Genomic DNA, 18729 nt, shown 5'->3' with positions numbered 1-18729 from the left:
GAATTTTGTTAACTCACGATTCTGCACGTTACCATTGTCAGGAGTTTTGTGTTGAAAAGAGAGGAGACATTGACTTGTGTGCTTGCCATGGTTCTTCAGCAGCACTGGTCCGGTGTCTTTTAGATGTACACCCCTTTCCTCTGTCCTTAACTTGATGTCCTCCCTTGTCTGTAGTCGCCAGCCTGCACTGTGGCTCTGGTCTGGCTTAGGATTCAGTTCTCCTAAGGGAGCTGGAGAGTGACACGTCCTGGCCAGAGGGGCAAGGAGGAGGGGGACCCTCTCACAGGGTTTTATTGTAGAAAAATTGCCTGCTTTTGTGGGAAAGTGTATAGCACTCAGTTTTCCATGGTTCTTTGAATAGAAAACTAAAAAGGCACAGTTGTTTTGGGTTAAAAAACGAAGACCCTTGTGCTTTTCATTTTTTCAGCATTTAGCATAATAAAATCTAGTATTAGGGGTTTTCATGTTATCTTTGAGGCTTTCCTTTTTTTCTGCCACATATATACTAGGAGAACATTTGTTTCTTTGTTTAGCTTAACAGCAGTTCATATTCCCAGAGATTTTTTCATGTGTCATTTTTTAAAAAATAATTGCACATTGGATTTTTAATCACAGTTGGGATTAAAATTAAATTACATTGTATATGTGTGTGAGTCTATAAAGCTATGTATAAGAGTGATATTGTGCATGTACCTTGATTGCATCTGCAGAATCTTTATAAATGGTTTGGAAAACATTATCTGTTGTAATTCCTTCTGGAACAATCTTCTAGACGACTTGTTCTGGCTAGTCTTCAACACGAACGTAAATATACTCTGATACTATTCCCAATTAAGATGATGGTCTTTGTAAAAATGGGTCACATGGTAATTTCATGTTTAGAAGTTGGAGTAAGAAAACCTGAATTAAAAAACATTTATCAAGCTGATCACCAGTATGGAGGCAGTGATTTAATCAATAAGATGGATCTAGAAGTCCTCCCGAAAGTCAGGTAAACAGAACTGTTGCATAAGGCCAAAGGTCTGGATTGATTCCTGCTGTCCTCGTCATGCACACAGAAATGCTGGCAGTCAGGGGATCGTCTTACAGATCTTGTATTGGAAGCACAGTTTGTCTCTAGTAGATGTGAAAACTTTAGAAGAACCTTTTGATGTTGTATTTTATCATCTGGAAGCTTAGGAAGTTTCTGACCTGGTGCCTTACTGGAAACATCAGTGAATCAACATTAAATTGTATCTGAAAAGCCCTCAACCTCTGCCCTGACTGGCAGTGTCAAGAATCTCTGCATCTGAGAAGTGAGGCCCTTTGTTTCCCTTTTAAAGAGCGACTGGCTGAAATTTTTAACAATTTCAAATAAGGTTATACTTGAGCTAGCTAAGCTAACGCTAAAAACCAAGAAGTTGGCCTGTGGGCAGACATCTTTCAGCTTTGTTGTTCCCATCAGAAAAGTTAAGGCTTTCAGCTGACTCTCTTCTCATTACTTCTGCCCCCTCACTCATGGCTGGCCTCCCAGGATCTGGTGGTTATCAGCTCTTTTCAACCCGTTTCAGTCAAAAGAGGTCAAGTGGCAAAGGCTGGCTGTCTCTTAGGGGGCATAGGGGAAGTGGATCCAACGGGTCGGTGACCACGGGCAGAAGAGCACTGCAGAGCCGTCAGGAGGGTTAACCTCTGCAGCTGGTGGGAAGGGCTGTGTGTGCCCTTGGCTTCCCCAGATCAACTAAACATCATATTTCTTTGGAACGTTGTAAAAGGATGTGTGAGCTGTTGACAAAACTCACTCAGCACTGGGAAACATGTTGTTAATTGGTGGGCCATATGGCTTGATTAGTAATATGTTTCAAGGCAGAATGTGCATCGACTTCTGGCCTGACAACAGTGAACGTGCATGCTGAGGGTAATACACGTGCCAAGACAGGATTTTGCTCTGTACATTTTTTCACAGTTCACTGAGTCTAGCTGGCCTCATCTGTAAGCGATCAAGATTTAGGTCAAAATAGGTGAATATCTGGTATCGTTTAAACTGTCAGATACTGATTTTTGGTTGCTATATGCATTCGTTGCATATAACTTGACACTGTTTTTCAATAAAATGAAATAAAATGCAATGGAACAGTATGAGTGCAGACAAGGGTGTGAATTTTGCCTGTTATTATAAAGAATTTAGATTTGTAAATTTGTCATGAAAGTGAAAGTTGATGTATGTGTATGCGTGGATATTAAAAGATAACTGTTTATATGACTGAATTCTTTGGTATAAAAGGGGAGCTTAAATTTTACTTTTGCATTTATCTGTGCAGGTTCGAAAACATGTGAATGACCTATATGAAGACCTAAGAGATGGACATAACTTAATCTCGCTTCTAGAAGTCCTTTCTGGAGACACCTTGGTAAGCTTTTAAATCAGAATGCAGGAGTTCCAGTTTGTTATGTATACATACACTCTGTTAACTCTTAGGATATTGGCTGCTGGAAACTTCTTTGGTATTTCCCATAACCTGTGACTTGATACCAAAGACACAAGTTATGTTTCTGTTGGTAAAATATTGCACCATGAATTCTGTAGGAGAATGCAATCTGTTTGCTTCATTTCTTGTGGTCAGTGAGACTTCTTTTCTTAATAGGGTAATATACTAGTTTTTCTGCTCTTCCCTTTTCTTTATAATTTTTCTTTTAACAAGTACTGGATGCTTAATATCCCTTCCCGTTAGAGGGAGTAACTTACAAATAGCAAGGGTAAAATGTCCCTGAAATTGTCTAACACACTCCTCAGATGTCATTTCCTTTCTTTGTGAGCATTACTTCCTTTGCTTGGTATTTGTTCTCTTCGTTATGTTCTTCTTTTCATGCTCTTCTTTTCATTTGTGGTCTGTCTTGTGTCTTTGCTGTCCTGTCTCCTGTCTGTTATATTCATTAGCCAAGAGAGCGAGATTTTTTGAAGACCTTACGGTTGGTGAGTTCAACAGAAGCATGCGCATATGAACAGCATGAGGATGTGGAGGATGAGGATAAGGGGGTAGGTGCCGACCCCCATAACTGTACTAACAGTGTTTGAAGTGTGGTGTCTGCTAATGTAAAAGTCGATTTTTAGTTCAGTGTTCTGCAGTAGTTCCATAGAAAGGACAAAAGAACTCATGTTGGTAAACCAGGACATGTATGTTTAAAATGGAGGTATGGTAAGGACAAATTTTTATTTGGCCTTTTTTATGAACAGCTAAAATGCTAAGGTTTAACGTATCTGTTTACTTTCACTAAGCTGTACAAAACCAAGGTGCAACATTATCAAAATCCTATAGGACTTTTCTTTTTTTCAGTTAGGGAATTACAGTAGTTCCAGAAATTCCATTAAACCAAGCTTTTATACATGCAATCTCTATTGCCAATTCACAATTAATTCAGAAAAAGCCTTGAAGGCTTTAAAATGATGGCAGAAAATCGGTTTGTCTTAGTTAGAAGCCTCACCCACAGTGTATTTGATGTAATATTGGTTAATATTTTGAAATGAGGTAATTTAGAAGCGCAGATCTATTTCTTAGAATTTATCAAATGTAATAGTTACTTTTTCAAAGCAGATAGTCAAAGTAGAAGTTATGTGACAACTGTGTGTAGGGCTACCAAGTATATGGATGGTTTGCAGGATTTATCTTTCTGGCAACAGATGATGAATTACTGTTTCACTGTGTTTCAACCATCCAGAAGGGAAATATCTACCTATGAAGGATAAAATGCTGAGTTCTTGTTAGTCCAAGAAGCTATTCCATGCCTTTGTAGAACCTGCATTGTCAGCGTTTGCTACAGCAGCTTGTCGTCATAGGGCCTAATTATGTTCTTGGCTCTGTGTGTGTCGTGCTGCAGTTGTGATTTCAGTGGAATATGTGTGCTTTTCTCTAGAGGCATAACATCCCTCAAAATGCTGCGTTTTAGCTATACGGTAGAAAAAAAAAGTATTTCCCCTCTGAGATCCTCAGCCTTTATTTTGTGACAGTTTGGGATTTATTTTACTCTCTCTGTTTTGGAAAGCAAAGTTCCAGGTCTGCAGTCCTTCATTGCATCCATGGAAGTTATTCAGTAGCAAGGGCTGCAGGGACTGATCCTGGGCTCTTAGTGTGAAAAAGAAGGAGCTAAATCAAAGGTTCTACAATGGAAATTAAAGTTTTTTGTGTTTCAGTTTATGCTTCTTATTCAACTCCATTTTCCCATGTTTTGTTTTGGCAAGCGTCTGATACTCCACAGGGGGGAAAAAAGTCAAGTGAGGAAGGCTTGGGTTTATCTTTGCGTTTCACAGCGATTGTCTGAGGAAATACTCTCATTCATGGCTGAGCCCTAGCAGTTATAGTTTGCTTCAATTTATTGCTGTGAAAGTTTGTGAAAAATCTGAAATAAGGAAGAAGAACATAAGGATTTGGATAATATGATGATAAAAAATTAACTGCTTTCCCATTGTTGATCTGTGGCAGCTAAGTAAAGTATTCTTTTTCTGTGTGATTCTTCTTGGTGATTTTACACTAACTGCATGCAGTTTTGCCATGTTTCCATTAACACACCACTCATTTCACAGATTCTTGCTCATATGTTTTTGATTTGAGAAGAGTGATTAGTTTTTTTCACGCTTTATAATGTTTACCCAAGTCAAGAGTTTAAATTTACACTCTAGGGCTGTATATGTTGTATTATGTCTTTTTGGAGGAAGGTATTATCTTTATTAGATGCCTTTAAATAAATATGTATTGCTGTTACAATGATTATGCAGTCATACCATAAATAAATGGTGTTAAATCATAAAAGTGCGTACAGAGATAAGCTTTCCATTACAGTTTACCAGAGCAACATAAACGTCCATGACATTACTTATATTTTACTTTGCTTAATATGCTGTAAGTCTTTAATAATTACATATTGTAGTTTGGTTTCTGTAGATTTACGTGGGGCCTTTCTTTAGCTCTCTTGGCCAAAGTAGTACTTTACAGGGAAACAGCTATCTGCCAGCATGGAGCAAAGTTGCACCTTGGCACACTGATCTTCCTTTCCATCCATTGTACTAAAAAATTTCAACTACAGCTTAAAAAAAGGAAAGTCATTAAAGCACACTTTTCCACCAAAGACTTTGGCTATTGGCTTCAGTAAAACTGTAGAGCCTAGAACATTTTATGTGGTATTTTTTGAGCCAGACTGTTTGTTCTTTTGTCTGAAAAGGAAATCTCACGATTATTGTTTTACAATTTTAGCCCCGAGAAAAAGGTCGGATGCGTTTTCACAGACTCCAGAACGTCCAAATTGCACTTGACTATTTGAAAAAACGCCAGGTACGGTGAACATTTTAATAAAAGATGTTAACAAAAGTTGCATAACCAGTAACTAATAAATAAAAACAATAACAAAAAAAATATCCTCCTTGGTCATTCATGCACACTGTAACATAACAGCTGCTGGTATAGGGCTGCCTTGATCTTGTGCTTGAGACAGTAAAGAGGGATGTGTCAGAAGTAGCTTAACACCAGTCTTTTCTGAGCAATAACATCAACACATGTGGTATAAGATACTAAAGAGGAGAAAATTATGGGGAAGATCCACAGGAATTGCTTATAATAGATTCAAAATCTCGCAAGCTGTCCAAACACCAGCTGGTATGTATTATTTTTTTCGCAAAATCTTTTTTTAGTGCAAAATGCAGATTCAGAGAAATTAGAACTTTGTATGGGAGTCACTTGTTTTGATGATACTTCTTTTGGAAAACCCTTTTCAAGCCTTGTTCCTGCTAAAACCAGAACTCATGTAGAAGGTTCGGGTTTAATTTCACCTTTGGACCAAACACTTGAAAACTGCACTCACTCCCTGGTGGTTTTCTACTGCAGTGGAATGAGTTTCTTTCTGCTTTTACATTTCTTTTACATTTCTTTTAGAAATTTAGGATTCTCGCTTTTTCCTTTTGCAAAATGGCAGCATTCAAAAATGTCAAAATAATTTTTGGAAATTAAAACTACATCTCTGTCTAACCCATCCTTATGAATTGACACTGGAAATGAGCTGTTTTGGTTGATTTTGATTGGTTTGGTTTGTGTTTTTTTTGCTGCTTGAAAAGTGTGAAAAAATATAAGGTAGAAAAAACATAAACAGATACTTAATTTTTATTTTTTATTTTTTAAGCAGATTGCCTTTTCCGTATTGTGAGTGTAGTTACAGACTTTAGGTTGTGGGGTGATACTCGTGCACCAAGAACTCAATCCTGCTTCCCTGAATTCAGAGGGAACTTATGTGGGCTATTGAACAAAAATGCTACTCAGTAGATGAAAGGCTACTTGAACTGATGAGCACAAGGGAATTTTTATGCAGTGAGACCTCTGGATTTGTGCTGCACCGTGCCTTATTTCTGTATGCCAGACCTGAGGTGTATGTCACGGGACGTGTAAAATCAGATCAACCTCTCTCCCTGGGAACAGCAGGCCTCCATCATGTGGCTGTTGATTGTGATCTGAGAATTTTTGTGCTTTCTTCAGCCTTGCAGTTTCATGAAGGTGTAAGCTGTACCCTAGCTTACAAAATAATCGTATGCTGTTGGCATTCTGGGGTAAAAGTTTCAGCTCCCCCTCCCCTTCTTATAGAGGGGGTCCTAGCCTGGAGTGAGAGCTGTGAAAGGTTTTGAAGGCAAAGTGACTTTTCCAGAGACTGGGGTTCAGCTCAGGAAGGAAAGGCAGAGTTAAAGAGGTGTGGCACTCTTGTTATTTCTTTCTAAACCATATTTAGGAGGTAACCTGCTCAGGGTGTATGTATAACCTCCAGACACAATGCTTTATTGTTACTTAGGTTAGAAAGAGTCTATATATGGATAATTCTGGAGCCTGACTTGGGGGAAAAAAATAAAATACAAAGAAAAAAATAAAGAGGAAGCATATTTGACTATCATGTAGAGCTTTGCCAAACACAAACAGCTTTCATATGCAGTGAGAGGAAAACATTTGGATGTCTTTCATTTCTTTTTTTGAACTGGGGAATACACTTTTTTCCAGAGAGAGTGCTTTTTTTTTTTCTTTCTTTCTTTTTTCTTCTTTTTTTCTTTTTTTTTCTTCTTTTTTTCTCCTAATAGTTGAGATTATGTCTGCAGAGCAAAAAGAGAACATGCCTTTACTTATTTAGTGTTGATAACAGGGCATATGTTAAAAAGCATATGCATGTAGCTTTACTAGCATAAGCATAAAATACCTTTTATCTGAGTCATCATTAATTGCTAGGCTACCTGGATAAATAAGACAGAGAGAAATTGAATGGAATAATAAAATACAACAAAGAAAATAGAATTATTAAATTTACTCTGAACATGAGTTTATTGGAATGTCAAAAATACCAACGTTTGTTTTAACCCTGTTAACTTTTTCATGTTTACAGCATTGTGAATGAGTAAAACAGCAGAGGTGATAATAACCTTTGTCATTATTATGGCATTTTTGGGATAATAAATTCTTGGTTTTATCGAGCTAGGTCGTTGTGCTTTAACAGGCGAGTTCTCTTGTTGCTGGATTCTGTCTTTGATATGGGAGAGCATGGGGAAAGCCAGTGATCACTTCCGGAGATTCAGCATTGCCCTGAGACTGATGTACCACAGTAACAGATCAGCATGTCCTTGTTATCCTTTCCCCATCTATCACACCTTCCTCCTTTGACACAGGCTGAGATGAAGGGCATTTGGCACAGGGACCGGATTTGCTGGCATAGTGACAGCTGAGGGATCTCCTCAAGTCAGCGTGGGTGGGAGAGGGTGATTCCTGGCAGGCCACAGGCAGCCAGAATTTAATTCCTTTCAGCTTGTGAGAACTAAAGAAAATAACAGAGTAGGTTCAGGAAGTGAGTAATGCTTCCTTCATAGTCGCGCCTATGTAGTGCGGTATGTATTCTTGGCATATTTATTTCAATTCTGTGTGTTTTCTTCCTTCATTGGCAGGTGAAACTGGTTAACATTAGAAATGATGACATAACAGATGGGAATCCCAAGTTGACTTTGGGGTTGATATGGACCATAATTTTGCACTTTCAGGTAAGTCTAGTTTTGCTTGGTAATATGTTTTCACTAAGATTCCTGCATACCTTTATTTAGGACCTCCAGATAGCCTGTGCAAAAATACACATTATGCCTCTAACGTGTATTTGAAGGTTTTGATAATTCTGTTTTGGTGATATAAATTAAATCTTAAGGTGTAGTTTGCTGTCTAATTTCTTGTCTGTGCAGTCATAGAAAATACCTTGGTTTTTGAACATTATTTAAGACAGAGATTGGTGTATTTCTTTCAGCACTTGGATAAATAGGCCTTGTTTTATTCTACTGTTTTTGACTGATTTTGTTGAATATTGAAATAAAGAGTTTTAAATCTTGTTTCATTCTGGATCTAAATTTCTGATATGAGTATTGTAGCAAGCACTACTTTCAGCATTTTCAAGCAGTTGGTAACAGTTCAGCATTTGTTTTTAGTACAATAAACGTGATGGAAACACGGGGTCACACTAGGTGGCACTCCAATTGTTGTACACTGGGCAGATTGTGTACAGTATAATGCAGCCTTACAGTCTGTGGTGTTAAATTGCTCCTCAAAATGGGGCCCTCACAATGCCTGTGGCTGTAGATGATGTAATTCAGATGACAGATAATTCCCATTTACTGACTGCAGCATTGTTAGCAATAGACTTGGTGCTGTGCAGTCATTTTAAATGGTCGAAACATTACACGATTGTACAGAAAAAGCATGGTTCACTTAAGAATGCCCTGCACTGGACTTATGATTGGAAAAAAACACCTTTTAAACAAACAAACAAACAAAAACACAAACAGCTGCTAGGGTCTTGTTTCCCTTCTTGTAAATTGTAAGAAGAACAAAAGACACGAATAGGACCAATGTGGCAATGGTCTAACCACGGCGGGCAGCTCAGCCAAGGCCAATGCACAGGGTAAAGGAGAATCTAACTTTTCAACATCTACGAGGCCCTGAAGTTCCCTCAACCTCCCTGTTATCTCAGTCTTTAGCTTAACTTCTACATGGTGTATGGAGAAAGGAGTCTGGGCGTAAGTATATTTGAGCATGACCCATAGAATAAGCCATGGGTGAATGTTGCTGCGTTTTAAGAAGTAAAGATTATTAAAAACATGGATAGAAGCAGATAGTGGTAATGAAACTTTTAACTGATGTGTGTTTTATCTTTCTGAACCTCATGAATAGGTTTTTGCAGGATGAAATTTTTATTTTTTCTTGCTAACTGATGCATGGGACATCTGGTACGGTTTTGGATGCTTATAGAAAGTGATGAAAGCTAGCATTACTATTTCCACCTGTGAAAAAAAAAGTCAAGAAAGAAAAACATAAAGTGTCTAATTTAGGCGAGCTGGTGTGACAAAGATTTTCCGCTGTAAGGTAGCCAGCTCTGTGTGAAATATGTAGGACCATTTAAATTGTAGCTGAAACACTTACTTCACTCTATACTGACCCTCAATAACCATGACGTAAATCTCTACCAGTGTAATTCAGGTCTTGTAAATCTGTCAGATTTCATTTTTTCAAAATAATTTGTTAAAAAATCTATGTTAAAATATTTTTAAGAATGAATAGTTCTTAGACTGAATATTAAAACCACATTAATACATATGAAGTAACCAAAGAAAAGGATTTTATAAAATTATTTCTGTCTTTTTAGTAGTAACAACTGCAGTATCTATACTGAATGCAGAAGGGATTCGAAAGGTGATGGGTGCTCTGTGCTAATCTGTGCAACCTTAGCATTTGCCTGTATGCCACTTCTTTTGAGGCATCTGGAAATTTGGTGTTGTTGGCACCTGTGTATGTCAGATTCAGGTTTAGTATACATAAGGAAATTCAGAAGAATGTGCGTACTTACACTTAACAGTTTTTTGTCTTCACTCAGATTTTGAATGGGGGAAAAATCTGAATTGAAATGTCTAACAGCAGAGTCTTAATGAAAGAGATGAAGCTTCGTGACAATAAGAGTGTTTATGCATGGAGTAATCCTATATATATATTGGGAAAGTTGTGGTGAGATTCAATTCTAAATTCTCCCTGTAATCTGATAATCTGAGGGATAGAGGTTTGGTCTATACAGCTGGTATAGCCTGGAGAGTGATTCAGCTAACCACCTTCTGAAGCCTCTTTCCATTTGACTAAACATAAACATCTGTTCTCGGTGGAGATTTATGAGACGCCCACATAAGTATGAAAAGCATGACAGGTTTTATGGGAAGCACACCGTCAGCTGGGGAGAGACTGAGATCAGGCAGGATAAGATACATCTTAAATGGAAGTAAACATGTTTAGCAACAGATTTGAGACCTGGGGCCCAGTCAATACAGCCGGTGGAACTTGGTGGAGCAATTGACATGACTCCTGTAGTAGGTGCTTAGAGTACCTACTGAGCAATTTAGTTGCCCAGCATAGGCTCTTGCTGTGATCTGAGATGATGCATCGTGTCCTGCCTCACCTGTAGGTGCAGATGCAGCTAGGAGGAGAGTTTCCTTAGGTCCTTTGTTGCATCTGCTATCCCCATGTAGATATCCTAGATGGTTTTAAGTGACTCAGATGTTCTAGGTGGGCAATTGACTTTCTCCTTTTGTCTTTACTTCAGGGTACGATAGCTTGTTGCTAGAGGTCTGATGACTGTACTAACTAGATCTGCCAGGCTTGATTCAGTTGCATGAAGATAGGTGTCATTTGAGGTTCATGAGAGTATCTAGGACGTGCATGTGGAGTTCTCTGATGAGACACCAGATCTGTGAGAGACCTATGTTCTTCTAGACTTGCAGCTGGAGGCCAGCAGGGATATAGCAAGGTATTTCACAGGGCTCTAGAAGCCCGTCTTTAGGAAACCGCCTCAACTGAATAAAATGGGCTTCTAGAGACCTGGCCAGCATATAAACACCTGTACAAAGACACCTACACCAGGTGTCTTTAAATTTTCTGATCATTTGCAGAAGTAGTTGTTTCTCAGCGAGTCTAAGGGTCTGTTTGCTGTGTGATGTTATTGCCTCTGTTTCATCATTGTTGGTAATCTTAACACCATCGCTACCTGGGATGTAATCAAAAGGTGAGGGATTCTTTTGCCTATTGTTTGTGGTTTCTTGTTTCTCAGAGTCATGGCACTTATCTGGGGGATAATATTTCCTCAAAACCGAAAATCCTTCTGAGTATTGGAATGAATTTAGAAATGATTTAGGGGAAGGACATGATGAACAAAAACGAGATGATAACCATTTGAGGATTAAGTTTCTCTTGCATCTGAGTTATGTCTAGAGATGTTTATGGCTTTCTGACTCGGTACCCACAATTAGATAAATGTAAGCTTTGTTCTGCATTACACCACTGGCTTTTGCAGCTGCACAAGTCCAAAAAATGTACATTCTTCTGTGGCCCAAGTAATCGTATATAAGATACAGAAATGATAGAATAGGAAATCCAGTAGTTTACTGAGTTAATTATATTAGAAAATAATTTGTCCTGTAGATATGGAAAATCCCTGAGACGCGTTGTTAGGATTTAGGCAAGCTTTCAATTATGCATTTCACAAGCTTTTAGTAATATGTTTGTTTTTTATTTCAGTTTCATAATGCAATAGTTACTATTTGTGGCATCTTTATAACCTGCTAAATCAGATTGCACTGTTTTTATGATTATATGCTGCATGTATAAATGTCCAATTTAATAATTGAAAAGATTTTTTCTTCAACACCCAGTACATTTTCACTGGTGACATTAGAGATGAGCAACTATAGATAACGGCAGATTCTGGACCTCAGAAATTAACTACGTTTCGGTAGGATAATTTCTTGTGAAAATCAGTGATCATTTCTTTTCAAACCACTGCAAACATTCTTTAATTTCACAGTCTTTTAGAGTAATCTGTAATTGTTTGAAAACAAAACAAAGCAAAAACTGAAACCTGAAACTTTTAAGCATCTTAAATTTAAGGCCTCTGTGAATTCAGGCCTTCACAATTTTCCGGAACTTCCAAGTCATGACTCAGTAGGTTTGTTTGTTTATTTATTACTGTTTCACCATCATTTTGCAGCTCAGTAACTCCTGTGAAACACTCTTTCTTCCACTCTCCCCATCTTCCTGCAATCAGGCCTTTTTTCCAAAAGGCTGCTTGTAAGGCTCCAGTCTGTAACGCTTTTGTCCAGACATTACGTTGCCGTCCAGCCCCCTCTAGAGAAGATGGGCTCTTTTTCCCAGGCCTCCTTAGGGCACGTGTTACCTCTTAACATTTCTGATGTCAGCCAGCAAAATTTTTTTTGCTGTTGGTTCCCTGTAAGCCTTCAAGCCAAATTCATTCTTTATCAGTCCACCACAAAGCAGTCCTGGGACTGTTCATTTGGGCTAGCGGGTCAGCAGTTAAATATATGCCTGTGTTGGAGAAAAAGGCAGGAAGCATGGATTTCTTTGTAGGTTACTTGGTGGAGATAGATGATAGCTATCCAACCTTTTCTCAAGTTCCTGATACCTCTTACTGCAGTTAGGTGTTTGGAGGCTGCAGTACAATTAATATTATTTTGAAGCACTCTTGCATTGGTCATGAAGGCTTTGGTCTTCATTTGGGGTCTGAGAGGTGGCCAGAGAAGGAGACAAGTTAGAGGTGGTGGGTGGCCCACTCCAGCAGATGACTTGTAAAAAGCAGAGGAATAATGAGATATTCTGGGACCTCAGCACCTTCCTCTGTTTCAGTTGCTCTGGTGTTAAATCCGTGATAATAGTCATCAGGTAAGAGACATGTTGCCTATTTTTCTGTTCCTGGGATGGCAACATGGAATTGAGAGTTGGGTCTGACCTTCACTTGCCATTCTCATGCCACCTATTTCTAGTCTGCCAGGAGCAGCTGGATCTGGAGTTGGCCTCTGGGCCCTGTCCAAGCTCTGGGGCTTGGATCCCAAAGATGGACATTTAATCTGCCTCTGCTTTAAAATAGCTAGAACAGTTCCAGGTCTGATCTTCTCAAAGATTTAAAGATGGGGCTATGAGGCTAATTGTATAATCTCCGACTGTCAGTGGTCATAAACTCTATTCCACCGGGGACTTGAGATTCCCAGTGGCAGACCTGTCACTCCTTATCTGATGTGATATGCTTTTCCAGTATTTTATTCCTCAGCTGACTTCCCAATTATCGCTTCCAGAACTCTTCAGCAGTTGAAGAAAATTGCTGAATCTCAGTTAGGAAAATGAGCATGAAATTCTAGGAATTTCTGGGATTCATCTGATTCACGGAGATGAGAAGCATTAAATCTCATTGCAGAATCATATTTATACTTTACATCTAATAATAGCGGGATATCTGTAGCTGGATAAGAGTTAGGAGCAGTTAGCTCATTCAGTTGATTCTGTTCACGCTTAATGCCATAAAACCACCACCAAAGAACAAATTCTTCTTTCCTCACTTTGCTAAGAGTCATCTCACTGGACATAAAACCTCTCCCCTGCCAGATCTGCTGTTCAGGTGATACTTTTGGTACCTCAGTGGTACCTTGTAGCTAAACAGCTCTTTCACATTTTGAGCAGTGTCTATACAGTTCAAACAGAACTGCATATAACCTTTTGTTTGTGCTGGAAAGCCTTTATTTCTTGGTTTGTTCTCCATCTTTTGTTGTGTTTTAATTTTCACTTTCTCTTTGACTTAAGTTTGTCTCTCTGTCATTCTGCGTGTGACCTTTGGGCTGTGCAATAAAACGCTTTCTGGTTATCTGGTATGCTGCTTTAGTACCATGAAATGACACGTAACCTTTATGCTAAAAGCTCTATTGCTTTTCGTGTGTTGCTTTAAAAAAAAAAAAAAAAGAGGGGGAGGGAACATAGATCTGAAACTACCTTCAGTGGATTCTAGTTTATTTTGGCAGCGTTGCCACCTTAATGTGTGATACACCTGTTCAATGTTAAGAACATTTCACAGCTCCACATTTGATTAGTTACAGAAATCTATGGTTAAATGCACGCAAAACATACACCTCTTCACAAGCTATTTCATGCCTTGATGTTAATTGTTTGTTTGCTATGTCTTAATGTTAACCTCTTGTTTGTGATTAAGCAGCCTCTAAGACAGATCAAATTGCAGACAAGTGTTGGTCTAATCCTTTATTCATGTTATACTTCTTAAGGGTTTATGTGCTAGAAAAAGTCTTTCACTAATCTCCCTTTAAAACTTTCTGGTATTGTTGATCCAAATTCTGGTATTTGGATCTCCGGGTGTTTCTTTAACAAACAAAAACAAAACAAAAAATCCTAACACCAGAGCAATCCATGTAAGTATTTTAACAGCTTTGATTATCTGTTTCTTTGGCCTCAGCCAAGGCTGAGCTTCCATTGGGAAGAATTTCAACAAAATTTCTGTTAGATGAAAGTGGTCATTTTGTCCTTAGTTGCTTGCATGTCCACTTAACATCTTCGCTTAACACTGAATGTGATTTTACATAAACTAGTTTTTTTTAAAAAACAACTGATGTAGGTGCAGTTTTTCAATCCTTTTTGTCCTTGATCTTTTATTTGGTTCGAGGACATAAGTGAGGGATCATAAAGTTTACTTTTTGCTTCAGAAAATGCAAGGAACAGTAGAAAGAACTGTTAAGAGAGGTGATAGCCTTCTAAATAAGGAACAGCTGGTAAGTATTGTTAAATTGACTAAGTATCAAAAATACATGTTTCTTATCTTTTTCTGGGAGATAAAAAATGCTGCTAATAATCTGTACAGATATATTTGGAATGAATTTATTCCTAGCTAATATTGAGAAATAGATAAATTCTGTGAATAGCTGCAGATAAGCCATCTGCATTCATCTAAACTGGCCTGGAACACGCAGAGGTAAGCCAGGATTGTTGGAAGCGATGGGCTTGTAACCAGTGTTTCAGAACTGATTCTTGTATTTTTGCTGCCTCAAGTTTTAGTTGCACTTCAGAGGCATCTCATTTTACAAAAAAGCCAATAAACTACTAAGAAAAAAAAAAAAGTTTAAGGTATATATGGGGATATGCTAAATCAGAAACTTTATAAAATACTGTTGACATTACAAAGCACAGATTGTCAGCTGTAAAATAACCATGTGTTTCTTCTGACCTGTCTTGAAATCAATTTATGCTGACATTTTTATGTCAGTCAGTGTGCCACCAATTCTAATGAGGGTTTTGAAGTAGTGAATAATGCTTTAGGGATGGTTTTTGTTTGGAAGAAGGTGGTGTCATACTGCTTGTTAAACAAATTGAATCAGTATAAATTAAACATGCAGTAAATCACAGTTCGTTAAAAATCAGTTAGCTAATACAGTTACTGTTTAGAAACCTCATGTGCCTTCACTTAAATATGTATTTGCATGGGAAAATTTAAATGTGCAATTTTTCTAAGCAGTTTCTTAACTCAAACAAACAAAGTTTGTGGAGGAAGAACATTGGCAGTGTATTTGTGGTAGGCTATATTAAGTACACTTTTGATTACAGTTAATATGGCATGAAAACTTGTAATTGTTCATACAAATGATGGACTCTTATCTTTAATCTTTTGCATAATTTCTGTTTTAGGAGGATAGTCATAATAAGTCATTTTTTTAATGAGTCCATAATGAAATATTTCATTATATTATGATATATTGTACAATAAATTATTATTATAATAATTATACATATTATTAAATATACATATACATATTATTAAACCAAAAGCTGTATCTGTGTGAAATGAAGTCAGTCTTGGTCAGTTGCATTTCAAAGTCCTCAATCTTCTTTCCTGATGAGAGAGGAGAAAGAGAGGTATATTTTCAAGTGTAAAAGCTGTTTGATTATACAAACACAACAGTGCCCTTTACAAGGACTATCTTTTTATTTTTCTGATGTGCTTTTGTGTTAGTTGGGGAGGACCAAGTCAGGACCCAACTCAGTCCCATGGGGAGGTGTGTTTTATATCACTGAGTCCTCTGGGCCTTGGCAGGAAGGCAGGTTTCTAAGCTGGCTAGAGAGCAGCTTTTTACTGTGAGTAAAGGGAGCAAATGTCACAGCCGCACCTTTATGTTGAGCATACTACAAATGCAAATAGAAATCAAGGCTGTGGAATAGGATGTGGTCATAGCATAAACATCTGCTTGGAGGAGAAATGTGCCAATATGTAGCTGCTTATCTAGCACTGGTACATACCATTCTTTAACAGCCTTATACTCTGTTAGTGTTATACTATAAAATTTTCTGAGCAAATTTTACCTCAGTGCCTTGAGAATAGTCAGAAATGAGCATTCCTATTCTTGTGCATTCTTTGCTTGCTGACAGCACTTTCTTAACATGATTGCTTTCGCTCCCATCTGTGAAATACTGTAGAATATTTTGGTGGAACTTGTCCCTGGGGGATAAAGTCCCTGGGTTTCGTTATTGCAGTTCCTTTTAAAATAAATGAGGGAAATTGAGTGACAATACCTGATGATGCTTTGCAAGCTACTTGGTAGTTCTCTCTCTGTGAGGAACCATACACATTACCCCTGCCAATGTGTGTTGTTTTAGTAGGTTTTGTATATTGGTAACAAAAACAAGCAGAAGCTTGCATTTTTATTTAATTTATAAATAGATACAGATATTTTCCAAACAAAGTATGTTGGTGATCAGACATGCTTGCATTTTAATGGTTTACGTTTCCATCTAGTTTTCGTACATATGCTCCTATTTCTTGGCTATTATTTTCAGAGCTACAGAACAGGAGCATGGGAGGAGGAAAAAACTTGACTTTAAAAATACCAGTAGAGTTTAATTTGGACGTATTATAGCTACTTTTTTTTTTTTTTACAGTAACTGTAGACAATTTTCTAGACAGACTGGCTCTTACAATTTTGCTTCACCTTTCTCTGCCAGAAGTTTTAAATTGGCAGCAAGGTTCCAGCCCCAAGTACACAGCACCACTGTCCTGAGCTCTTATGATAGTGGTGAAGCAGCAGGTTATTTATAGCTGGCAGATCGGTAAAAATCACGTAAGCTGCTATGAAATCTCCACATACAAATAGGAGCTTGACCCCCGACATGCTGCCAAAGCAATCTCTGATTGTTTACTTTAATCTTCCTTTCCGTGGATCATTGGATACATAATAAGAGCATAGGCAGGGAAAAACAAATTTGCCAACTAAATCGCTGTAGCTATTTATTGTCCTGCTTGCTTTGGATCTGGAGTGAAGCTAATAGTTTCAAAGGTTGCTGCGTATTTTCCTACTTTATCTTGTTTGAGTTACCGAATGAAACAGGAAGTTAAATGTATTCAAGAATTTTTCTTTTGCTCATAAATGCTATGTCATCTCTGTGAAAGGCCATCAGCTTTCCAGCCTAATGCTGCCGTGGTGATGTTTATTTAAGAGGATTGGTGGCCAGAAATAAGCCACAGTGTCTAATCAGACACAGGCCCTGCCTGGGCACCCTGCCACAACATTTATTGCGTGTGCGTTTCTCATAAGCAAAATGGCTACGTACTGAGGAGGATGGAGGGGAAGCCTGGAAGGAATTACGGTGCAAACTGCAGTTCTTAACGTCCTGAGGAGGATTTAAGTGTATGTAAATATACTGGGATGAATGAGGCTGTGTGTCTGTGAGTTCCTGAACACCAAATGGGGAATGTCTGTGGATGCGTAAGGGCTGAAAAGGAAGAACAGTACTTGGATCCTGCCAAAGCTCCCTTAAGTCCAGCTAAACATTCCCCTGGAAGAAAATATTTCAGAAGAAAATCGAGAAAGAAATCAGTGGACGGGAGACCAGATTCTGTACCACCTAAAGAAAATGAAGAAGGAAGTCAATATGAAGTGGGGATTTCAGAAAACATCGAGATTCTTCCAAAGGGTATGGGATTGGCTGATTCCTTCCCACAGAGACTAACAGTGGATGGTAATGCTCTGCCCGTGAGTACAGACCTTTCGGCTGAACTTATTAAAGCAGAAGTTTTACCGAGGGAAACAAACAGTGATTCTCCCTGTCGGGGCAGTTTTCATGGTGATAATCAGAGGCTCACCCAGTCTAATGAAACAGAGGCATGGTTAAATGAACGAGACAAGAGGAGTTCAGAGGAACGATGTGCTTGGAAGAGGAAATATTCAGACTGTGACAACAAGAGAGAATTAGCATTTCAGAAGAAAGCAAGTGGTCTTTGTTACAAAAAAGCTGCTAGCTTGAATTCTGCTATCAACCTTTTAGGCAGACAGCATGAAGAAACTGGGTTTAACAAAACTTCTCGCAGAATTGTTGAAGATGTCCCAGAAAGCAATAAATCTGAAAAGTTGTGTCACTTTCTTCCTGAAAGCAAAAGTGATCCACTGCTTGAACAAAAGAGGTTTTATTCTTCTGATGATGTGTTTTCCCAATTGCCAAAAGAAAAAGCATTATATAGCATTTCACCAAACAGGAGCAAGGTAAATACTTTGGCACCGTACATTAACATTGCAATTTAGCTCAGAATAAGTACTGGAACAGTATTTTTGTTGTGTTATAGAAATGTCCTCCACTGTGCTGTATGTAAACGGTTAACACATGCTGTGATGCTACAGGTAATCGTAGGACAGGATATATACTTGATCTTTTTCATAGGTTAAGCAGTACCTCTGTACTTCAGGAGTATCGATTTATCCTTGTGCTGTTTGCTGTCTGTAGTTAGATTTCTTTCCTAATTTAAAAAAAAAAAAAAAGATTTTGATGTTAAAAATCTAGGAGGTGGAGTGAATTCTGGAGAGTTGCTTTAGATCACCTTTAATATCTGTGG

The 18729-nt window shown here is 38.2% G+C and overlaps 1 protein-coding gene across 18 annotated transcripts in view; it reads left to right on the top strand.

Annotated features, from left to right (window-relative positions):
• The window catches only part of DST (dystonin), a 301653-nt gene that overhangs the window by 111934 nt on the left and 170990 nt on the right, over positions 1-18729 (top strand). For 15 of the 18 annotated variants that reach the window (XM_035542995.2, XM_035542999.2, XM_035543008.1 and 12 more), the window contains 3 exons: positions 2298-2387; positions 5223-5300; positions 7931-8023. In XM_035542995.2, coding sequence (XP_035398888.1) covers positions 2298-2387; positions 5223-5300; positions 7931-8023 — 261 coding nt within the window. Of the gene's footprint in view, positions 1-2297; positions 2388-5222; positions 5301-7930; positions 8024-16644; positions 18383-18729 lie in introns of those variants that run through there. The other 3 variants (XM_035542997.2, XM_035543000.2, XM_035543006.2) reach the window with 3 other exon arrangements.

This window comes from Cygnus atratus, chromosome 3, assembly GCF_013377495.2.
Source record: "Cygnus atratus isolate AKBS03 ecotype Queensland, Australia chromosome 3, CAtr_DNAZoo_HiC_assembly, whole genome shotgun sequence".
NCBI lineage: Eukaryota > Metazoa > Chordata > Aves > Anseriformes > Anatidae > Cygnus > Cygnus atratus.
This window is presented reverse-complemented; position numbering and strand designations above follow the sequence as displayed.